Source organism: Oncorhynchus keta, chromosome 25 (genome assembly GCF_023373465.1).
Source record: "Oncorhynchus keta strain PuntledgeMale-10-30-2019 chromosome 25, Oket_V2, whole genome shotgun sequence".
Lineage (NCBI taxonomy): Eukaryota > Metazoa > Chordata > Actinopteri > Salmoniformes > Salmonidae > Oncorhynchus > Oncorhynchus keta.
This window is the reverse complement of record NC_068445.1, coordinates 20,206,473-20,231,763: the sequence shown is the minus strand read 5'-3', so window position 1 is coordinate 20,231,763 and position 25,291 is coordinate 20,206,473. Positions and strand designations below refer to the sequence as shown.

The following is a 25,291-nucleotide window of genomic DNA, read 5'->3' as shown; positions in this document are numbered from 1 at the left end:
ATCCTCCCCCTTCTAGAGCCAGTCTCTAGCTCTCCTCGTGATGCTCATTGCTCAGCATCTTTAACTCTGGGTGCTGTACAGGAACCACAGGCAAGCTGCATAAAGATAGGCCACAGAGTGGAAAATCACAGTGTCCTTACAAGAGACACATCATTGTATGATAACATCTCTGCGTACCCTTTGTATGCCCTATCCAAACAGAGCGTCCAGGTCTGTCATTTTCAAACCAAATCTGTGAAGGAGAGCCCCATTCTGGTCTAAGACGGCCACATCCCCATCAGCTTTTTCAACACTCTCTGAAGGCCTCCCAAAGCTGGGGTCAGGAGAAGCTTTAGCTGATTACTTGAAGGGAGTGGTTATATAATGGGGTTTGAATAAGAAACATGCTTATGATACGCATTCACTTCAAACATCACAAACTAAAATGGCCCCCCTTTCTCACACGAGGCCCTATAAATAGACCACATGACATCAAAGGAAGGCCTCAGTTAAGTCCAATTAAAAGATAACTATAGTTGAAGGGAGGAACAGCCAAGGAGTTGCAAACCAGTGATTGAAGTTGTTGCTGTTTGTACATCGTGTCTAGTCCATTGTGTGCTGTTGTGAGGATTTCTGGGAAAACCCCCTACTGCTCTTGGATAATGAGAGGATGGTTTTAAATAACCACAATAGTGCATAATGCCGACTTCCCTCCCCTCCCCCTTCTTAACGAACACACAAAAACAAAAAACAGCAACAACAAAAGGGGTATTTTCATTGTCGAGGAGTCTGGCTCCCCTTGGACTATCACATTTTAAAAAATGTATTTCTGTATTTAACTATGCAAGTCAGTTAAGAACACATTATTATTTTACAATGATGGCCTATCTCGGCCAAACACTCCCCTAAGCCAGACAACGCTGGGCCAATTGTGCGCCGCCCTATGGGACTCCCGATCACGGCCGGTTGTGCTGGAGCCCGGGATCAAACCAGGGTCTGTAGTGACGCTTCTGGCACTGATATGCAGTGCCTTAGACCGCTGCACCACTCGGGAGGCCCTTCCACTGAGCCACTTACAAACGGGTCATTTCCTCAATTACAGCCTTGTCACCAGGGTTGTGCTTAATTCAGAATTGACTCCAATTCACCAAATTCTAATTAAATTGGCCACACCCCACAGGATATGGAATTGAATTCAGTGATTCATGAAATAATAACTTAGACTTTCCTTGATTGTTCATTTTATGTTAGTTCTGGAAATCTATTGTTAATTAATATTTTATATGCATGTATATAATGACATGACATGTTTTAGGTACAAGATGTATATTTGTATAGACTACAACAAACACAATAGAAGAGGCATTTGAATTTAATTCTATATTATTTCATTCAAATAATAATTGAAATTCTGTATCCTGTTTACTACTTAAATTCAAATTCAAGATTATTAATTTATGCAGCATTCAATTCAATTCTGAACTGAGAACAAGATTGCTTTTCACCTAACTATGGAGTGTGAGTGTATATGTGTGTGCAAGACTGTGCTGTATATTTAGTGTGTATGTGAGAAGAGAGCGGTAGCGTGTGTGTGACAGCCAGTGGGCCACAGTACCCCCATAATCTTCTAAGTTTAGTCCTCTCTCTAAACAACGTTCTCCTTCTCTCTGTTAAAAATGACCCCACCCCACCCTATCCGTTCCCGGCCACTAACTTCCTGTGTCTGTATCGCATCCATTTCAAACAGCTCCTACCCACAATCCCTCTGCTCTGTGGAGGTCTGCTCCTGTCTGCCTCTGGCCCTGCCTTCATCCTGGACCAAATTGCATGGTGGGGGCCATGTCAAGAAAGGGTTCTGTTCTGGTATGTGCTTAAAATAGCAGATGTATTACTACTGGGTGTGGGTTCCCCTTTGAACGGGTGATGTTCCTGTTGAGTCTCATAACCCCACTACTACCAGACACTGGCTGATGAGCGGGGTGTTGTGGGCTAAGGGTAAACCAGACCACATAAGCTAATTACGGTCAAAGGACCCAGCCAGGCACTGGCCAGGTTCAGGTCAACATTGGGGTAGGTTCCTTGATCAGAAAAATACTTAGCTTTAGCCTTAGAGTAAAAATAACACAGTAGAGATGGAGTATATTGGTTCAACAAACACTTGCTCACTTTAGAGGCATTCACATCAGTCTGGCTATAAACACATTCTCTATTGTACTACATGCTCTCTCATAGCCCTTTACCGGTCTTCTCTCATTCACTTTTGCATTTGGTTTTTCTGTGAGTGGGAGTGTGTGTTTACAAGTCGTAATGTCTTTCTTTGCTAAAGATAGTACACCTATAGTAAAGCATTCACTATGTTTTACATTTAGGTTTTCTAACAGAGGTTAATGAAAATCACTACACGCCCAAAGTCAGAGTCCCATGACTGTGGTGCCTCTAACCTGAAAATAAAGATGGAGGAGCTAAAAACAGTGTAAACCAATGAGACAGCCTCAGCTCCACTGCCGCCCTCTACAGCAGAATGGCTCTATTGGCTGGTTATTTTCACTAGCATGCCAGAGGAAATTGCATCTAGGTGCATAAGTGTGGAGGTACAAGCAATATTTGAACCAATGTTGTGTATAAGTGCCTATCCAAACTTGACCCTTAAGTTAAGGCAAACATGATCATATAAGCATGCCATATATAGAACAGAGCAGGAAGACAATTAACTGTATGTATCTGTCATGAGTGTGTGTGTGTGTGTGGGACCTATGGACTGGCTAAGGAAAAGGAACAGTCAACCACTCATATGGTCTTTGAACCTCTAAGCTCAGCCCTTTGAACAGTGCCATTGCTCACCTGTCCCGTGCAGCTCTCTGCCCTGCTGCGTCTGGTGGCTCCGTAGCTCCCGGATCTGAGACTTGATTCTCTTTAACTCGCAAAGCCTCTCCTTCTCTGTGTCCTGCAGAAACAATACAGTAAATCAGTGATTTTCAATACATACTTGCTTCAATGCAGAAAGAGTCAAGACAAGGACATTCAGTTCTTCTCACATGCTGTTCCATGCAGTATGACATAGATTGGATACAGTCATTCAGTCAGCTCCTGCCCAGCTACAACACTGAGCTGAACCCCAACCATCCCATCCCTCTCAGTGGTCTGATCATCAAATAAGTCAAACCATCAGGTACACAAAAGTCCTCGGTCTGTAGGGGGCAATCAGAACAGTGTGTGTGATGTCCGTGTCAAGCGCTCCTCAAAGAGAGAGGCCATGATGAGGACCAGGCCCTGCCTACCAGCTGAGATAAGATGGCGACTGCCATGCCTCCACCCTGTCCCTGCTCACCCCGGGAGAGACACAGTACACCATAACACACATAACATAACCAGCCAGGCAAATCAACCAACCCATAATGCTTTGAACCTATATGTTACACCAAGGGAGTTAGTAACTCAGCTGTAACAGCCCAGGACATAGCCTTCTGTTGAGTAATGATTGAAGTGTACCTGACCTCTCTGACCCCTCAGTCCTCCACCGTGGCCTGCTGTATTAGTAACGTCTGGTCCTCAGTACAGGTAGAGAAGTACACTCTGCACAGCCAGTAAAGACACACTAGGAGGGAGACGATAGAATAGAGTGCAACGTTTTGGCATATGGAGAGGACATGGGAGATGCAGGGAGGTGGAGACAAAAGGAGAGAGAAGAAGAGAGGGAGACATGTAAAGGCTGCCACTGGTGCCTTACTTTGAGCTACTCCACAGGAAGATCAGCTGTACAGACACCAAGGACAAAACACACACACACACACTTTTCCTCCTGCATAAGCTCACACACTCTCCCTTGTCCAGAACGCTCCAGTGCCCCACAAACCTTTCCACTATAGTGCATCTGTGATATTAAGTGGAAAAGGAACGTATGGTTATATGGCGTTTCTATACACGCTTCTTTAGAAATGTATAAATAACTTCATAGTAAGTCATTTCTTTTTAACCATAAAGCTATTTGGCATAATAAATTCAGGAATAGTAAAACCAGAGCTGTGTCTGGTTCACTGGTCTTTAAAAATGGATATCATGAGAATATAGGAAACCCTCACCCCTGTACTCCACACATACAATTATCTGTACGGTCCCTCAGTCGAGCAGTGAATTTCAAACAGATTCAACCACAAAGACCAGAGAGGTTTTCCAATGCCTCGTAAAGAAGGGCACCTATTGGTAGATGGGTAAAACAAAAAAAGAAGCAGACATTGAATACCTCTTTGAGCATGGTGAAGTTATTAATTACACTTTGAATAGTGTATCAATACACCCAGTCACGACAAAGACACAGGCGTCCTTCCTAACTCAGTTGCCGGGGAGGGAGGAAACCACTCAGGGATTTCACCATGAGACCAATAGTGACTTTAAAACAGTTGCAGAGTTTAATGGCTGTGATAGGAGAAAACTGAGGCTAGATCAATAACATTATAGTTACACCACAATACTAAACTAAATTAGAGTGAAAAGAAGGATCCCTGTACTAGGGGTATGTCACGAATCCCGCCGAAGATGGTGCCTCTTCCTGTTTGGGCGGCGCTCGGCGGTCGTCGTTGCCGGCCTACTAGCTGCCACCGATCCACTTTTCTGTTTCAGTTAGTTTTGTCTGATTAGTTTCACGTGTTTCTTGTTTGGGTTTTGTTTTAGGCTATTTAAACCCGGTAGGCCCGCCGGCTTTTGTGCAGGCTTGTTGTTCTGTTCATGGTGTGTGGATTATTGTGGATTCCGTTTTTCCAGACAGTTTCGTCCTGTTTGTTGGACTGGGTATTTATGCGCCCTTGTGTGTGGCGTGACCGTTACTCTGTTCTTGGAATAAAGATCCACATTTTGAACTACCCTGTTCTCTGCGCCTGACTCCTCCACCCACTACTCCTAGAAGCCATTACAGGGTATAAAGGTTTAAACAACATTGTGATCGTTAATGTCCAGAAAAAAAACACAATTTTTTTTTTATTACAAAATTAAAATCACAGTGCAGTTATCACAAAACTACCACAACTGGCCCTGATCATGATTTTTTTTTTTTTTTTTTATACAAATACCTAATGCAACAATGCTGTAACTTTAATAGGAGGAGATATGAATCATCCAAACTACTTGCCATGCATGTCATCTTCATTAACAGTTGGAAAAATGGCATAGTGAGACACAGCAGTGAAGTCCTGTATGGCAATACTTTGAGAAGTTAAATGAAAAGGTGATGAAAAGCAAACTTTGCAAGGTGGAATTGAGCTGCTGTGGCAATATAGGTGTAATGCTGAACAACCTGGTCTCAGAGCATTTTGTATTATTCAGTGTGATATGTTCCATTTTGTATGGTATGTATTAATTTGTGATGTCCATCACCCATTTCGTATGATACTGTATAGTGAATTACAATTGGTTATGAATTTACAAAACGTATGATATTTGACAAATTCTAGCTAAGTGGCTGATGTTAGCTAGCTGGCTAAAATTAGCTAGGCTAGGGGTTAAGGTTAGGGTTAAGTTTAAGAGTTAGGTTAAAGGGTTAAAGTTAGGGAAAGGGTTAGCTAACATGCTAAGTAGTTGCAAAGTAGATAAAAAGTGGTGGTAAGGTTGCTAATTAGCAAAAATGCTAAAGTTGTCTGTGACATGATTCAAACTCACCACCTTTTGGTTGCTAGACATTCATGTCTCGCATTATACGTTTTTGCTTTAAGTAACCATACCAAACATGAAATATCATACTTTCAGTCTCCCGGATTTACGTTTACTGTGTTACCTCTAGTCTATGAGACCAAGCTGTGCTGAAAGGGACGACCCAACCCGTTGCTGGCAGCAGTAAGATAAGGGACGGAGTGAGGAAATCACAGCGCTGATTACAGAAATGATTGCATTTGATATGCAGCCATTGTCAATGGTAGAGGATGTCGGCTTCAATACCCTATTGGTATATCTAGAACCAGACTACAAGATGCCATGTCGGCCCCGATGGAGAAATTGTACAATGATGGCTCTGTAAGTGCAAGTACAAAGCGCAAGCTCTCAAACACCATACATGGCGTTAACAGATTGGTATGTGTCTATGAACATGCTGTCATACATCACTGCAACGAGCCATCACATTGATAAGAAGTGTGACATGAAGTACAGTACGTACTGACAACATGGAGGAGGCGCACGCACACAACAGAGAACCTAAAACAACATTAATAACATGGTGGCTGAGTGAGTGGGGGACAGCAGTAACGTGAGCACCATCTGGTAGGGTTTCCATTAGTTAACATAGCCACAGTCTAACATAAAAATGTATGAAAAAATATATATTTAGTCTTAATTTAAGGTTAGGCATAAGGTTAGCAGTGTGGTTAAGGATTAAAACCACATTTTAAGAAGATACATTTTAGAAATAGGCTTTATGACTTTGTGGCTGTGGTACTTCGTGACGACCGGTAGGTAGGTAGGTAGCCAGGACTGCAGTAGATTGAACTGCATTGCCCCCTAATGGTCGTACGCAAAACCACGTATGAATCGTGAATTCACGTAATTATTTTTTTTACATTTTGTTTAAAAGTTTAAATAAAGAAATGTCAGTTTAAACGGTAAGAGAAGTTGTACATTTGTCACAGAATAAAAACAAAACTCCAAAACATGCATCCTGTTTGCAATAAGGCACTAAAGTAAATCTGCAAGAAATGTGGCTTTTTTTTTTAAACTTCATGTCCTGAATACAACACGTTATGTTTGGGGCAAAACCAACACATCACTGAGTAGCACTCTTTATATTTTCAAGTATAGTGGTGACTGCATCATGTTATGGGTATGCTCGTCATCAGCAAAGACTAGGGAGTTAAAAATAAACAGAATAAAGCTAAGCACAGGCAAAATCCTAGAGGAAGGCCAAATATACACTGGAGTTGATTAAAGACATTGAATGTTCCTGAGTGGCCTAGCTACAGTTTTGACTTAAATCGGCTTAAATCTATGGCAAGACTTGCACATGGCTGTCTAGCAATGATCAACAACCAACTTGACAGAGTTTGAAGAATAATGTGCAAATATTGTACAATCCAGGTGTGCAAAGCTCTTAGAGACTTACAACTGTAAGCCCTGCCAAAGGTGATTCTAACATGTATTGACTCAGGAGTCTGAAAACTTTTGTAAATGAGATATTTCTGTATTTGGTTTTCAATACATTTGTACATTTTAGGTATTGTTTGATAAATTAATCAAAATGTGGAATAAGTCAAGGGGTATGAATACTTTCTGAAGGCACTGTAAACACAATTTAGTCTTCTCATATTACAACAAACAACTGCAAACATCGAACAGTGGCCGTATCTGAATACCCATAGTAATTAGCGAGTCGTAATGGCTCATAGGCTCCTGCCCTATCTCCTGTTTCTGTAGCGTGAGGCAGCTTGATGTACAAGTACACACCTTGGACAGGATGCTAGTCTGTTGCTGGGCCTTACCCCCAATCGATCTCTTTAACGCTGAGTGCCAAACAGAGATGCATCAGGTCCCATTTTTACAGTCTATGGTATGTCTCGTCCAGGGATTGAACTGCCAACCAATGTGCTCTCAAATTTCTATCGGCACTGAGCAAATTTCAGGTCTGCTGTGCACAAACTTTAACATTGTGAAAATTCTGTGCAACTTCCGGTGCGCATTTACTGTGAACTCTGAGTCTGTATCTGCTTTAAGTTACAGTTTTAAAAGTGGTCAAGTAGGCTATTTGATCATAATGTAGGCTTATCAGTGTCCTACCATCAAAAACAATGGATAAAAATGTATCCCATAACATTTTAACATGGAAATAGTGGTTATATCATTCAGCTTACAGTAGCAGCCAACGTGTGGTGTTCAATGTAGGCCTACATTCCAAACATGCAGGGCTTGATATGTTTATCTACTTGTCCTTCAAGGAGGTGGCTGAAAATGTTTAGTTTGATTCAAGAAACCACATCATTACACAATCATTAGAGAATCGGACAAATTATATTACCCTCTGCCTATTGGCTACAGCTTATTCCAGCCTGTCTCAAAATACAACACTGCCCATTTAAGACAAAAAAAAAAGGCTCTTTACCCGACTCACTTTTCAAAGATGGCTAGAAATGCACTTGTAGGAAGCATTCACTCCCCTATTGCTGATTACAAATTACCTATAACTGGGCTAATAACTCACTAACTAGCAAAGGATATGATCTTGCTCTTGCTTTGATCTCAAAATAAGCGCATCTACTCATGACCGCTCATGCTGTAAACACAGTCCTGTTCAAAGTGAATGGTACAGATACATATGGCAATGGTCTATTTGCATATAGGCCTACTACAGCTCTGATTGGTTATGCCGCACCGGTCTGTGTAGAGTATGGGCATGAGTCATGCATGTCAATGTGAAAGAATCCTACACTGATGTGTTCTGCCTACAACAAAATCTATTGCAGATAGTTTTGCATAGTTTGAATAGTTTGAATAGAAAGTTGCATTGATTCAAACACATTTCCAACAGTAAACGTTCATAGTGTTAACGGGGAAAACTCTAGAAAGTTGAGTGAAGTTCAATCTAGTGCTTCTCTGCGTGGGCTGATATTTATTCTGCGCGGCACGCATGCGTGCAGCTTAGAGGGAACATTGCTCACAACCTTCCAATCTCAGGGCGGACACTCTAACCCCCGGGCCACTGAGTTGGTAAACGAATACCCACACTTGTGTTTTAGAGTATGTGAAATTTCAAAAATCAAGTATACTTTAATAAATGGCCGTATATCACACTCATTATGGCTTTTAATCTAGTAGAATCAGACAGTTAGAGGCAAAGTGAGAGGGTTTACTCTGCCCAAAATCTGTCCACGAAAAGAAGACCGTTAAGTGAGGAATTGTTGTATGGTGGTCAATGAGAGAGTCAAATTTGGTCAGCAAAAAATGTAATTGCTAATTTGATAAAATATAAGTTTTGTAATGGTTAGGCTGTTATGAATGCACTGATAAGTGGATAAAAGTGGCATATGGAAGTTGTGTTGTGCTTGTTGTTCACGCCCGCATCTGCCCTCTCATTGGCTAGAACGGTACCACCTGTTCTCGCCTCCTCCAGCTTGCCTTCCATCTTCGAGGACATGCATTTCCATTGTTAGAGCAATCACTTGACTATCTTGTCAATATAAAATAAAATCTTTGGTAGAATTCGCTGCACATTATTGAAGAAGAGAATACAATACAATGCCTTCGGAAATTATTCAGACCCCTTGACTTTTCACCAAAAAATGTACGTTACAGCCTTATATTAACATTTATTAAATGAAAAAAATTCAGCAATCTACACACAATAACCCATAATGACAAAGCAAACAGATTTTTAGAAATGTATGACAAAAAAAGCAACAAATACCTTATTTACATAAGTATTCAGACCCTTTGTTATGAGACTCGAAATTGAGCTCAGATTCATCCTGTTTCCATTGATCATCCTTGAGATGTTTCTACAACTTGGAGTTTACTTGTGGTAAATTAAATTGATTGGACATGATTTGGAAAGGCACACACCTGTCTATTTTAGGTCCCACAGTTGATAGTACATGTCAGAGCAAAAACCAAGCCATGACGTCGAAGGAATTGTCCATAGAGCTCTGAGACAGGATTGTGTCAAGGAACAGATCTGGGGAAGGGTACCAAAAAAAATGTCTGCAGCTTTGTCGGCCCCCAAATACACAGTGGCCTCCATCATTCTTAAATGGAAGAAGTTTGGAACCATCAAGACTTTTCCTTGAGATGGCCTTCCGGCCAAACTGATTCATCGGTTGAGAAGGGCCTTGGTCAGGGAGGTGACCAAGAACCCGATGGTCACTCTGACAGAGCTCCAGAGTTCTTATGTGGAGATGGGAGAATCTTCCAGAAGGACAACCATCTCTGCAGCACTACACCAGTCAGGCCTTTATGGGAGAGTGGCTAGATGGAAGCCTCCTCAGTAAAAGGCACATGACAGCCCAATTGGAATTTGCCAAATGGCACCTAAAGGACTGACCATGAGAAACATGATTCTCTGGAGTGATGAAACCAAGATCGAATTCTTTGGCCTGAATGCCAAGCATCAGGTCTGGAGGAAACCTGACACCATCCCTACGGTGAAGCATGGTGGCAGCATCATGCTGCGGGATGTTTTTCAGCAGCAGAGACTAGTCAGGATCGAGGCAAAGATGAACGGAGCAAAGAACAGAGATCTTTGATGAAAACCTGGTCCAGAGCGCTCAGGACCTCCGACTGGGGCAAAGGTTCACCTTCCAATAGGACAACAACCTTAAGCACACAGCCAAGACAACGCAGAAGTGACTTCGGGACAAGTCTCAATGTCCTTGTGTGGCCCAGCCAGAGCCCAGACTTGAACCCGATCTAACATCTCTGGAGAAACCCGAAAATAGCTGTGCAGCGACGCTCCCCATCCAACCTGACAGAGCTTGAGGGGATCTGCGGAGAAGAATGGGAGAAACTCCCAAAATACAGGTGTGCCACGCTTGTAGTGTTATACCCAAGAAGACTCGATGCTATAATCGCTACCAAAAGGTGCTTCAACAAAAGCACTGAGTAAAGGGTCTGAATACTTATATAAAATTGCCAGAATTACAGCAGAGTGCCACTACTAATACATGTATACCTAATGTAATGAAGCACACAGAGGCGGTGGTTAGGGACAGGCCTCGAGCATATTTGACTCAAATCCACCAACCTCTAAACTCATAAAATCTGGGACACACAAACACAGCACATATTTGCTTAATGCCAGTTATCCTGGGGCTGATAAAGCTGTCAGCAGTTTGAGAAGGGTGAAAATTACAGCCTTGTGAAAATAGTTAATCAAATCAGGCTGTGATCAGAGGGAGGTGAGAGTGAACAAAGCCTGGTACCACACAAACTAGGGATGGGCACGGTTATTAGAATATCCGAACGGACTTTAGTATTCCAATACTTTCGTGAGTATTCATTTTTGCAGAAAACATGTATAGGCCCATTTTAACACTGAAAAGGCTTTATCTAAATAAAAATATCCATGTTACATTGTTACATACAAGGGTATACCATTTCAAATTATTCATTTATTAAAATCAAAGCGGCAAGGAGACTCTAGGTGTAGCAAGTGGAGTGAGTTCCCTAACGCAATGCAAGATGGAATAAAATTGCAGAAACTTTAGCGAAAGGAAAAGGAGTAGGCTCAACCAACAGGTAGGCTGTTTAATCTGAATGGGGTTGAGGAGAAAGTGAATCATGTGGCCTCAATTAGCTTACCTACACCCCACCGGGTGCACGTTGTCTTTTTACCCTAGAACTACACGGCTGATTTAAAATACTAAAAGCTTGATGACGAGTTGGCTATTTGAATCAGCTGTGTAGTGCTAGGGTGGGGTGGGGGACAGGACAGTTTGGAAAACCCTTGATTAGAGGACAGAGTGTCTAGCACACAAACAGAAAGGCTAATCAACAGCCTCTGTGTCATGTGCCACAGTCACCCAGCACCAGCAGAGAACACAAACAGAAGCTTTATACTCTGTTTACTGAGGTGGAGCACTGCTCTCAGATCAGCTTAATGACGAGCCAGAACCAGCCTGTGACTGCAGGTCGGACAAATCTCCCCAAACCTAAATAGCTGATTCAGAGAATATATAAGAGAGAAAATATAGAAGAATGAGAAGTTGCTTTAAAATATTCTCTCCCTCAGGAAGGTTCTTCATTCAAAGAAGCTGAGGGGAGATGTCATTTGAGCTGGAAACACCGCTCCCAATCTTTCCTCCCCTTTCCTCCTCTTTTCTCCCCCTCCCCTCAGCTGCCACGACCAGGAAACAGACAACCAGACAGTGTTGGTTTCACAGCTCCCACTAAACCACAGGGAACATACTTGTCACAGAGACAGACAGAATGAAACAGAGATAAAATGGTGTGTGAGATAGAAAAAAAGAGAGAAAGAGCAGACGATCCAATCCCACGACCTGTCAATTCCAAACTGTCATTAGCAGGCTCTCTTTGGTCTCTGGTGACTGGCCCAGGCAAACAGTGCAGACCTGACAGAGTGGAACCAGAGCAGAGGCAGACCCACTCCAGTGCCCTGGCCTCATCAACTCTGTGGCCTCAGTGTTTGAGCTGGGCTCCTATTTCCTTCTGTGGTGCTCATGGTCTCACCATAAGGGTTCAGGAGGCTGTTTGTTTCGGTCAGGGTTGTATTTGTGAAAAAACAGCACCGTAAACACACAAAAATGGCAACTGTCCACTGGCCTGACCACAGCAAGGCGTGGGCCATCTGAACTCCTCTGAACCCTCAGAGCCACAGAAACAACAATGAGGCGGAGCAGACTGAGGCACGGAGCCATGTCAGACTACTTCACCATGCAGAGCAGTGGCAGCTCAGCTAAACCAGGGATTACTGCAGCTACCTGGGTTAGAATTGGCTCATTTCCCATGGAAACTGAATCCATCAGTCTGCAGATGAGATCAGAATGTGATGAGGTCAGGCACTCCTCTCCATGCCTGCACATGGCTCGCTGAGAGACAGGGTCCTTTTCCATGACTGCATGGCAAAGCCTGAGGAACCAACCACACACACACACACACACACACACACACACACACACACACACACTCGGTCCACCTCTAGTGAGTGAAATACAGTAGCAAGAATTAAGTAGCAATCATTTTTGCATCACACACACACAGCCTGGACAAGAGACAACCCACAGAGAATTTACCCATAAACCTCATTCCCGTTTTTCCCTTACCCAGCCCTCATTCAAAGCCCAGTTAAAGCAGTTTCTCCCTTCCTCCATCCATCTCCCTTTGTCTTGCTTTACCCTTTCTCCAGCACATATTCACTCAGTACAGAAGATGTTGGTTGCCATTACACCAGTCATCATAAACTGCTCGTCTCAGTTGGTTACAAGTTTATGATCATATCAGATTAGTGAACAAGACTCTGTCCGTCTCTGCCACCTCACCTGATCCATACCTGGCCACGGAGACAGATCTGATGAATAACCATTTGTAAAGTCGCCATTTACTTTAACAATAATGTGCTCAAAATACACACACCTGTATACTATTTTGTATGGATTTCTGAAACCAATAGAAATAAATTATCTGAAAGGACTGCCCAATTATCCTAAAATTAAACCTCAGTTAAACTTCAGGCAGCCAGGTCCTCAGGTCTCAATGCAAAGAGAAACAAGAAACATGGATGAGTTTGTGTTAAGAGAAGTACACGGAAATTGATAAGGAAGAAAAAAAGTATGAAAAAAATGACAGGTATTCAGAGGAGTAGACCTAGGTCTGTTAGAGTGGAAGAACTAGAATATGTCATTTACCTTCTTGGCTCTGCTGCCTATCTGTCACCCTCTCTCACTCTCGTAGTCAGGACGTCCTATACCCTGCCTCTACTCTCAGTCACCACACACACACACACACACACATAGGCCACTCCCTCCACTTCCCCTCCCTTTCTTTCACCACAGGGCTCCTTCTCCCTCCTCCTCTATATTCAATTCAAGGTGCTTTATTGGCATGGGAAACATATGTTAACATTGCCAAAGCAAGTGAAGTAGATAATATACTAAAGTGAAATAAACAACAAAAATGAACAATAAACATTACACTCACAGAAATTACAAAAGAACAAAGACATTTCAAATGTCATATTACGTATATATACAGTGTTGTAACGATGTACAAATGGTTGAAGTACAAAGGGGAAAAATAAATAACAAATATGGGTTGTATTTACAGTGGTGTTCTTCACTGGTTGCCCATTTCTTGTGGCAACAGGTCACAAATATTGCTACTGTGATGGCACACTGTGGAATTTCACCCAGTAGATATGGGAGTTTATCAAAATCGGGTTTGTTTTCAAATTCTTTGTGGATCTGTGTAATCTGAGGGAAATATGTCTCTCTAATATGGTCTTACATTTGGGAGGAGGTTAGGAAGTGCAGCTCAGTTTCCACCTCATTTTGTGAGCAGTGTGCACATAGCCTGTCTTTTCTTGAGAGCCAGGTCTGCTTCAGTGACGTTTCTCGATAGCAAGGCTATGCTCACTGAGTCTGTACATAGTCAAAGCTTTCCTTAATTGTGTGTCAGTCACAGTGGTCAGGTATTCTGCCACTGTGTACTCTCTGTTTAGGGCCAAATAGCATTCTAGTTTGCTCTATTTTTTTGTTAATTACTTGACACATTGGAAATAATAATCTTTCTGTTTTCTCATGATTTGGTTGGGTCTAATTGAGTTTCTGTACTGGGGCTCTGTTTGTGTTTTTGAAAAGAGCCCCAGGACCAGCTGGCTTAGGGGACTCTTCTCCAGGTGTATCTCTCTGTAGGTGATAGCTTTGTTATGGAAGGTTTGGGAATCACTTCCATTTAGGTGGTTGTAGAATTTAGCAGCTCTTTTCTGGATTTTGATAATTAGCGGGTATTGGACTAATTCTGCTCTGCATGCATTATTTGGTGTTATACGTTGTACACAGAGGATATGTTTGCAGAATTTTTGCACAAATAGCTAAATGTATTTAAAATCGACAATTATGTGAACTGTCTTGTGCAAATTTTAAATTGAAACAATACCGGTTAGCAAAGGTGTCCTCTACCTAGAGATGACGTGCAGGAGCTTGCAGGGATTTGTAGTCTTGCATGATTCCTACTTTGATGTGAATGATCATTTTAGAATCAGAGTAAATCGAGCCGAATATATTGATAAAAGTCACTTTGTCTGAGAGAGAATAACATGGTAATCAAAACGTCACGGCAGGGTAAACCTACACAAAACACAGCCCTTATTTTAAGTGCATCTAAAATTCCCTATGGGAAAAATGAATGGTGGAAAACTGATTGGAACCATTTCCCTGTTTGACCGCTAGGTTTTCTGGGTATTATGACACCTTCACTTTGGGGCTCTATACAAGTTAGCAGGTCGCCTGGTTGAAAAATTACATTTGAGACACTTTTTCTTTGTTTCTGCCAAATTACGCTCCATTGTTTTTGCAAGTACAGAGTCTGCCTTAATTGGCATGTTACTTCAGACTAAATAGAAATTTAGAATTTAACCGCTGCACTTAGAATTCAGACTACATTAAACAAATAAATATTATTTTTGTCCCACAAAAGTTATTTCTTCAAGCCAAAATTCCTTTACCCATACAGTAATTACAGTTTAAAGCTGCAACGTGTACAAAATACACTTTCCTTACTGGCCAGAAGGAAACTTTTACCTCAGCCAACCCCTCTCAATTTAAGCATGTTCATTATAAACACAGTAATCAACAACCACTAGCAGGCCCACTGATGTCTGGCGAAAAAAACAGAGCATGCAGCAACAGCTATGATAGATACACAAAAACTCCCACCACAGTTGGACATGTGTATACCTATTTCTCATTTGAATGTAAGATAGAAGAGATATACTGCATTGATTTGACATGCACATAGTATGGTGAATCCAGATGAAAGCTATGATCCCTTATTGATGTTACTTGTTAAATCCATTGTAGATTAAGGGGAGGAGCCAGGTTAAAGAAGGATTTATAAGCCTTGAGACAATTGAGAATGTTTGCCATTCAGAGGGTGAATGGGCAAGACAAAAGATTTAAGTGCCTTTGAACAGGGTATGGTAGTAGGTGCCAGGCGCACTGGTGTGCGTGTGTCAAGAATTGAAAAGCTACTGGGTTTCTCACACTCAACAGTTTCCCGTGTGTATTAAGAATGTTCCACCACCCAAAGGACTTCCAGACAACTTGACCCAACTGTGAGAAGCATTGGAGTCAACATGGGCCAGCATCCCTGTGGAATACATTTACATTTACATTTAAGTCATTTAGCAGACGCTTATCCAGAGCGACTTACAAATTGGTGCATTCACCTTATGACATCCAGTGGAACAGCCACTTTACAATAGTGCATCTAAATCTTTTAAGGGGGGTGAGAAGGATTACTTTATCCTATCCTAGGTATTCCTTAAAGAGGTGGGGTTTCAGGTGTCTCCGGAAGGTGGTGATTGACTCCGCTGTCCTGGCGTCGTGAGGGAGTGTGTTCCACCATTGGGGAGCCAGAGCAGCGAACAGTTTTGACTGGGCTGAGCGGGAACTGTACTTCCTCAGTGGTAGGGAGGCGAGCAGGCCAGAGGTGGATGAACGCAGTGCCCTTGTTTGGGTGTAGGGCCTGATCAGAGCCTGGAGGTACTGAGGTGCCGTTCCCCTCACAGCTCCGTAGGCAAGCACCATGGTCTTGTAGCGGATGCGAGCTTCAACTGGAAGCCAGTGGAGAGAGCGGAGGAGCGGGGTGACGTGAGAGAACTTGGGAAGGTTGAACACCAGACAGGCTGCGGCGTTCTGGATGAGTTGTAGGGGTTTAATGGCACAGGCAGGGAGCCCAGCCAACAGCGAGTTGCAGTAATCAAGACGGGAGATGACAAGTGCCTGGATTAGGACCTGCGCCGCTTCCTGTGTGAGGCAGGGTCGTACTCTGCGGATGTTGTAGAGCATGAACCTACAGGAACGGGCCACCGCCTTGATGTTAGTTGAGAACGACAGGGTGTTGTCCAGGATCACGCCAAGGTTCTTAGCGCTCTGGGATGCTTTTGACACCATGGATAGTCTAGGCCCAGATTAATTGAGGCTATTCTGAGGGCAAAAGAGGGTGCAACTCAATATTAGGAAGGTGTTCCTAATGTTTTGTACACTCAGTGTATGTGTCAGTAGCTGCTTGCTACACTCAGTTGTCTGTAGTTGGCTGCCATAGACCTCTACTCCCTGTGTGTGTGCACACGTGTCTCAACTATAGGCCATTATCTGGGGCCTCCATCTGCCCCAGGACAATCAAGCGTAGCTCAAAGAGATCCGCTCCTGTGATGTGTGGAAGGAGCCCTGCTGCTGGTGGCTGCGGTTGTTGTTGTTGGCCACGGCCCCATTACAGAGGGAGCAGACTGACTGAAGACAGACTGCTGGAGCACAGCTGGTGTGCTGGTGGTGTCCGTCTGCCCCCATTACCTCACCCTCTCCTCTCCCCTTCACCCCACCTGGAGCCCCAGGTGGAGGGGCCAGAACAGCCCCTCCACCTGAGAGGAAGCAGGCAGTGTGCCCCACAACCCCAAAAATGCTATTGCTACTTCCTGTCTAGAACGTCAGTTGAAGATACCCAGGTAAGGATGACCTATTCATTTCATGAGGAAGCTTTTCAGATTCATAGTACCAGCGCCATTGCTAACTAGCATCGCTGGTCCCATTGTTCAGAATTATTCCTAATTTTACTTAAGTTATGGGATATTACAATCCTTTTTATTTTTTACCCCCTTTTCGTGGTATCCAATTGTTAGTAGTTACTATCTTGTCTCATCGCTACAACTCCCGTACGGGCTCGGGAGAGACGAAGGTCGAAAGCCATGCTTCCTCCGAAACACAACCCAACCAAGCCACACTGCTTCTTAACACAGCGCACATCCAACCCGGAAGCCAGCCGCACCAATGTGTTGGAGGAAACACCGTGCACCTGGCGACCTGGTTAGCGTGCACTGTGCCTGGGCCCGCCACAGGAGCCACTAGTGCGCGAGTCATTAGTATACACAGGAGTCGCTAGTACACACTGAGCTCAGACATTGGCTCAAATATACAATGCATATGGGACACACTGGTCACTTTAATAATTGGAACACTAGTCACTTTAATAATGTTTAAATACTTTGCATTACTCATCTCAAATGTATATACTGTATTCTATCCTATTCTACTATATCTTAGTCTATGCTGCTCTAACAATGCTCTTCCAAATATTTATATATTCTTAATTCCATTCCTTTACCTTAGATTGTGTGTATTGTTAGATATAACTGCACTGTTGGAGCTAGAAACACAAGCATTTCGCTACACACGCAATAACATCTGCTAAACATGTGTATGTGACAAATAAAATTGTATTTGATCAACTAGAGACACAGTCAAGAACAAGAACAGGCACATACATAGTATTGCATACGACCTTTATAGAAGGTGCCAGCCACTAATTCTCATCTGCTAGATGTGTGGGCTGAACTATTCCCTCCAGCATCTTACTATTGCATAGTTTAACACAATACTAAAGTCAGTATTTGGTGCCAACATCTATGACAAACAAAACCAGATTAAGGAAATACAACCAAGACAGGACTTCTAATTAAGATCACTTTATTGGTCAAATGCCCACAAGGTCCAACCGAAATTTGACTTCCGCTCTTAACCAAACACCTCCGAAAGACATATACTGTTTTTTTAACGGAGAAGTGCAGGGGGGCTGCCACACTGGGATGGGGGAGCTGTTGTGGGGGGTTAAGTGCCTTGCTCAATGGCACAATGGCAGGCAATGGCATCTAGGATTTGATAGCAGCAAAAACCCTCCAGTTGCCTGCTCACTTCCTAACAGATATTTCCCATTGGACCCAGGATTCGAACCGGCAACCCGTCGTTGCTGGCTCGTCTATCTTACCGCTAGATTACCTGCCGCCGCAGGTACTAGACCGTTAAGCATTGTTCTGTCATAGTAACTCCGGCTGAGCATGTAGCCTAACCCCCATCACCAACCCAATTTCTACAGGAATGACAGCATACAATAAGAACAAACTTTTTCCCCAATAGGGATGCTGTCTTTTGAAGTGCGGGGGTGAGTGGAGACAAACTGATCAAGCAACAATAAGATTAGCATCTGGCCCCAGGCAAGCTGCTCTTAGAGACTATGTTGTTGTTTAACAGAGATGTCTCTAAGCATTATCAACACATTAAGCTCATCAGGCAACCTGCAATGCTTTCACAGGATAAAATATAGGATTTCATCTTGAAGTATTACGGTTATGAATACAGTAGTTCACTTCACTGACCACAAGGGGGGCTCTCCTGACCACATTTTTAAAGGGCTTCTGACATGCAAAGCCCCAAGCCTCTGAAAGAAGAGAGAAAGCAAGAGAGGAGGAGGAGGAGGTTGAATGGGAGAGAGACTACATTGCTTTTCTCTTCCATTCTCCGACACAGCCAGAAACAGACAAACACACACACAGCTCTGGTTGCCACACATAATCAAACATTTTAATTTCCCTTCAGTGTGACTGACATAAGTGTGTGGAGAGTGACAGCCTGGGTAAATAGTAGTGTGTAAAATGACCGGCCTGGCTCGCAGGGTGTTCATATGACCAAGGATTTACTGTCTTCACTAAACACCAGAGCACATTTCCTCTCTGTCTCTGTGTCTACAAGGCCAGAAATGAATGGGGTTTAAAGAATGGAAATACATTCCTTGCGTCGCTATACATTCCCTCGCTAAACTTTTCTTCTCCCCACCTCCCTCGCTGTACTTTGCCTTCTCCCCTCCTCCCTCTCTGTAATCACCCCTACTCCCCCGCTGTACCTTCCTCCTCCCCCGCTGTACTTTTACTGCTCCCCCTTCTCCCTCGCTGTACTTTCCTGCTCCCCTAACTCCCTCGCTGTACTTTCCCTTCTCCCCCACCTCCCTCGCTGTCCTTTCCGCTCCTCCACCTCCCTCGCTGTCCTTTCCGCTGCTCCACCTCCCTCGCTGTCCTTTCCGCTCCTCCACCTCCCTCGCTGTCCTTTCCGCTCCTCCACCTCCCTCGCTGTCCTTTCCGCTCCTCCACCTCCCTCGCTGTCCTTTCCGCTCCTCCACCTCCCTCGCTGTACTTTTCCTGCTCCCTCACCTCCCTCGCTGTACTTTTACCTGCCCCCCCCATCCTGCATCTCTGTACTCACTCCTGCTCTACCACCTCCCTCTCTTTCTCCCCCATCTCTGTACTCACCCCTGTTCCCAGGCTGCTTTGGAGCTCTAGGCCCTCAGACTCCAGACATCGGCCGGTGGTCCTCCCTTTCTCCCATGTACCTGAAACACACACCACAAGCAACTGGTTACACACAACACACACACCTCAGCTGAGCCATAAAACTTGAGCACAGAGTGAGACAAGGAGGCCTGTGTGGTTACTCTGGTGATGACTGAGTATTGATAAGGGGGAAGAGGATCCAAACCTATCAAATATTCTCATCAGGCAGCAGGGGAGCGCTGTGTACCTGCCCCCTGGAGGAAGGGTGTGTATGCTGGGGGCCTCATACAGACCAGATAGAAGCAAGGAATGGCAGGAATGGACTGCACCACCATCACAGGTAGGATCTGCACCGCTGCCCATGAGTGCTGTACAGATTCACACATGTCAGAGGTAGAGAAGCGCTGCCTCACCCCTGATACTGGGTCCCACCTAGAACACCAGGGATCTGTCCAGGATCTACATGCTGTGCTTTCTACCTCCACTTCTTCCTCTGTACTCACCCTGCTGCTCCTCGTCTCGGGGGCGGCGGATGGCAGCTCTGATCAGTTTCCTCTCCTCATACTCATTGGCACCGCGCAGCTGACAGACAGGACAGCCAATACAACACAGGGACAGTGATGCTCAGAACCATTCATGACAAACTCAGAAGGACATATAGAGCTTTAGAAACAGATGAGAAAAACAGGCTGACTAGTAATATAACCATCTAGTCACTAGTCTAGGAAAGTGTGTGCCTATGGAGGCTCGTCTATGGCCTACCGGAGGCTCGTCTATGGCCTACCGGAGGCTCGTCTATGGCCTACCGGAGGCTCGTCTTTGGCCTACCGGAGGCTCGTCTATGGCCTACCGGAGGCTCGTCTATGGCCTACCGGAGGCTCGTCTATGGCCTACCGGAGGCTCGTCTATGGCCTACCGGAGGCTCGTCTATGGCCTACCGGAGGCTCGTCTATGGCCTACCGGAGGCTCGTCTATGGCCTACCGGAGGCTCGTCTATGGCCTACGGGAGGCTCGTCTATGGCCTACGGGAGGCTCGTCTATGGCCTACGGGAGGCTCGTCTATGGCCTACGGGAGGTTCGTCTATTGCCTATGGAGGCTTGTGAAATATTAGTATTGATGATGTCTAAGAGTAAATTCACAAGTAGTGTGTGTGGTGCACATCCACTCCCTCACCAGTCCAGTCAGCTCCTCAATGTCCTGGATGGCTTGTAGTTTCACAGAGAGCACGTCTAGGGAGCCCCCCAATTCTGACCTGAGATACAGAAACACACACTGACACAGAGTGCTGCTTATATGATAGTTGGTGATGTTTGAACCTGCACATATTAGGGTTGCCCGTGGGGCAGTGTAATCCACATTGGGAGTGTTGTGGACCTCACTGCTCCACTCGGAACTATAGCGTGTGACGGGCAGGCGGTGGAGTAACCCAAGACGCCAGACAGTTTTTCTTAGATGGGAAAAAAAATGTCATGCTTCAGAAAAAGAGATTCCCCAGCATGAGAAACACGTAAAGGAGAGAAGCACACAGCCTGGCAAAGACTTCTTCTTCCTCCTCTCAATCCTTGAATATCTATCTGCCTCTCTTTCCCTCTCGCCTCGCCTTATTGGGATTGGAGGAAGTGTGGAAGTTGGAAGAGAATATATTTTACATTCTGCGAGTGAGTAGCAAAGAATAATGTTGCTTTCAGAAGGCTTTTGTTTATGTGCGCGCCCGTGCCTGCACATGTAGTTTATACACATATTCCACCAGCTTTGAAGGGGCATGTCCTGTTATTTTTGTTACCCAAGTAATCTAACTACCACAGCAAATATAACTAATTTAACAGTCATTGTTCCTAATGTGATCCAGTAGGAGTAGATGTCGGAGCTTAGGGCCATTGTCCTCATGTTGGGGATCTGGGAGGTCTGAAGTGCAGCCCAGAACAGGAGTCAGCTAGGAGCAGCGGTCTGCTGGAGCCCTGGCTGTCTGCTGGAGCCCTGGCTGTCTGCTGGAGCCCTGGCTGTCTGCTGGAGCCCTGGCTGTCTGCTGGAGCCCTGGCAGTCTGCTGGAGCCCTGGCTGTCTGCTGGAGCCCTGGCTGTCTGCTGGAGCCCTGGCAGTCTGCTGGAGCCCTGGCTGTCTGCTGGAGCCCTGGCTGTCTGCTGGAGCCCTGGCTGTCTGCTGGAGCCCTGGCTGGCTGCAGTAAAGCTGCTGTAGTAAAGCCAGTCATTAATTAGCAGAGGAGGAGGAGTAAGCCGCCCACAGGGCTTGGCCTAGACGCTCCAGCCTCAACTCACTCACTACCATTACTGCCCAAAGAAAACAAATACAAACTACAATGATGATGATGGGCACACAAAATGATGTTCGCCTGTTAACCCTGTTCCTAATTGGATTCTAATAAATACAAACTGGTGTAATAAACAGACAGGAAGCGGTGGTGGAGCTAAGGCAAAGTCATCCATTTTCGTCCGTCTGCGTGGCATGACGGGTACTGGCGGTTGCAAATCATTGAACCAGTAAATACTAAAGCCTGCTGTAACGGGTCAATAATGAATAATGAAATACAAATAAATAAAATGAACGCAAACGACTGCATTGACGTCTTTACCTCCAGGATATGGCTTCCAGCTGCCTAATAAAATGGGTGTGCTTTCGTCTGTAGGCTATGCCAGAGATACTGTTAGGGATATCAAATTAGAAATGTATGAGAATATATTAATGTTATGCCTACACAGGTGTGTATTCGCATAACGAAAAATAGAACATTTGTTCTTCCACCTCCCGTCTCTACTATGGTTTTTCCGATCTGCAGTGTCGTGGCCCAAATTCCCTGAAGGCCTCCCTGGAGAATGATTTTTTATTTATTTAACCTTAAAAATTTAACTAGGCAAGTCAGTTAAGAACAAATTCTCATTATTTTCAATGATGGCCTAGGAAGAGTGGGTTAACTGCCTTGTTCAGGGGCAGAACGAAAGATTTTTACCTTGTCAGCTCAGGGATTCGATCTTGCAACCTTTCGGGTAGAAGTCCAACGCTCTAACCACTAGGCTACCTGCCGCCCCAGAAGGAGATGGAATGCTTTATACGGGTTTGTGTGCTTGTTGTCTCAGTCTCCAGGCAGCTCACCTGGACTGGTACAATCTGTAATAGGTAAGGGGTCTGTCTGTATGTGTGTGTGTTTGTTTATATTCAAATTCAGGAGGCTCACCTATGTGTGAGTTGGTTCTCTTTGTCGTCGTTCTGGCTGAGATTTGTTGGCCGGAAGCGATTTCTGGCCAGGGCTGCCTCCATGTCCTCCATCTCCCTCCTCCTCAGCTCTCTGATGGCTGAACGGATCAGCAGTCTCTTATCCAGATCCATCGTCCCATCCAGCTACACACACACACACACACACACACACACACACACACACACACACACACACACACACACACACACACACACACACACACACACACACACACAGGGAAAGAGCGGGAGGGTCAGCAATGGAGCACTGTTACGGATACAGTTATCCTGTGTGTGTGTGTATCCTGTGTGTTTTTTTTCTCTCCTTCTCTCCTCACAGGTGAAAACCATCACTCCCCAATCAGTCAACAATCAATTATCAATCAGAAGACACACCTCCTCCTACTTCCTATCCTATCACAGTTCCTTCCCCATGGTTTAAAAACCCCATCATTTGTTTGTTCTAGAGCTCAGCTCAATCTCTCTGTAATGCCATGTCTGTAGGTCTCTGTGTTTCACTCTCGCTTTGTGTCTTAACCTCTCTTTTGTTTAAAGCACTTCATAGCACTTTGTCATCACCTGTGAGTATTATTTTTGGTTATGGTATTTGTTTGTTGCTGGTGGGAAAAGGGGGAAACCAAGACAAGTCGCCCATGGGCATACACTACCCGTAGGTGAACTTTGTTAAATACACTAGTTAGAACTGGGCGGACCACCCACTGTATTTTTGGTTAGTTAGTTAGCTGTTGTTTAAAGTAGGCTAGTCTAGCTTAGGGGTGTTTTTGAATACTTATTGTTTCTTTCCTTGGGTCCAGCTCAGCCCCTTTTCCTGCTCCCCCCATTACTGTGTGTTTATAAATAAACCTAGAGTTTGACGGTAAATTTCTGTTGTCGTGGTTATTTCGTGCACACTTTTACTTTGTCACAATAATAATTTGCATGAGTTATGTTACGGGTCTCATTACCATCCCCCCCCTAGACTGTCGGGCCAAAAGGGATTCGTAACATAAGTGGGGGCTCATCCGGGATCTGTCATAACTGACACCCATGCCGCTCATGTAGATTGTTGTAGTGGTATAGTTCAATGTTGAGCGTCATAGCTGAAGTAGCATTAGTGTTTGCTATTTTCTTTGGCACTTGTGAAGTAGTGTAAAATGACTACTTTTGATTTGAAATCCTTTTTGGATAACCCTTTGTGGGAGGTTTTTGACAAATGTCGTAGAGTTGATTTAATGACCTTGGCTGACCATTATTCAGTATCGATTCCGCAGAGTTTAGTTAAGGCGGAGGTTAAACGGCTAGTATTAAATGTATTGTTGGAAGAGCAGGTGCTTGTGTTACCGCTGCCTGAGCCTACTACCCCTGTAGGGGATGTTGCTGCTCCTGTGAGCCCATTGGTGTCTGATAATGAGGGAGAGGCTAAAACACCAGCCACATTGTCCCGTTTTGATCCACTCTCCCCACTGTCAAATGGTGATGCCAGGAGGGATGTCCGTTTAGCACAGTTCCAACTGGAGGTAGAAGAGAGCCCAAATTAGGCGAGAGACTCTCCAGTTGGAGATGTGTAAAATAGAGGCAGAAAAAGAACGAGAACAACGGCATTTGGAGATGTGTAAAATTGAGGCAGACAGAGAACAAAGGCAGTTGGAGTTCAAAATGCGCCAGATGGAACTGGAGGCAGAGACAGCGAGGCTAGCCTCCGGTCCTACTGTGCCTGTTTGTGAGCCGTCCTCACCTACTATGTCCTCAAACACGTTTGACATTAGTAGGCAGATTGCCTTAGTACCTTTGTTCAGAGAGTCAGAGGTTGACTCCTATTTTTGTGTATTTGAGCGTATAGCCGTAGCATTGAAATGGCCTGAAGAGGTATGGTGCCTATTACTTCAGTGTAAATTAACTGGTAAAGCCCAAGAGGTTTTGTCAGCGCTACCTCTGGAGGACAGTTTGAATTATGAAGTGGTCAAAGCTACTGTTCTTCGTGCCTATGAGCTTGTGCCTGAGGCATACCGACAGAGATTTAGGTCTCATAGAAAGTCTTCTAGTAAGACTTATGTGGAATTTGCTAGAGACAAGGGAAATCTGTTTGATAAATGGCATGCTGCTAGTAAGGTAACTGATTTCAACTCTCTCCGGGAGTTAATCTTGTTGGAAGAGTTTAAAAATTGCTTACCCGAACGCATTGTAGTTTACCTAAACGAACAGAAAGTATCCTCCCTGGCAGAAGCGTCTGTGTTGGCAGACGAGTTTGTGTTGACGCACAAGAGTGTTTTCGGTTCAAACCGAGAGTAGAGCCACTGAGTTTCC

The 25,291-nt window shown here is 44.4% G+C and overlaps 1 protein-coding gene across 15 annotated transcripts in view; it reads right to left on the bottom strand.

Annotated features, from left to right (window-relative positions):
• Positions 1–23,324, bottom strand: part of LOC118358374 (smoothelin-like) — a 54,922-nt gene extending 31,598 nt beyond the window's left edge. For 8 of the 15 annotated variants that reach the window (XM_052478830.1, XM_052478833.1, XM_052478834.1 and 5 more), the window contains exons 1-5: positions 22,968–23,323; positions 20,952–21,030; positions 20,281–20,359; positions 19,757–19,836; positions 2,821–2,923 (exon numbers count right to left, since the gene is read on the bottom strand). In XM_052478830.1, the coding sequence (XP_052334790.1) occupies positions 2,821–2,923; positions 19,757–19,836; positions 20,281–20,359; positions 20,952–21,030; positions 22,968–23,119 (493 nt within the window). In that variant the 5' untranslated portion in view covers positions 23,120–23,323. The other 7 variants (XM_052478832.1, XM_052478838.1, XM_035736131.2 and 4 more) reach the window with 7 other exon arrangements.
• Between the last annotated feature and the right edge of the window lie 1,967 nt (positions 23,325–25,291).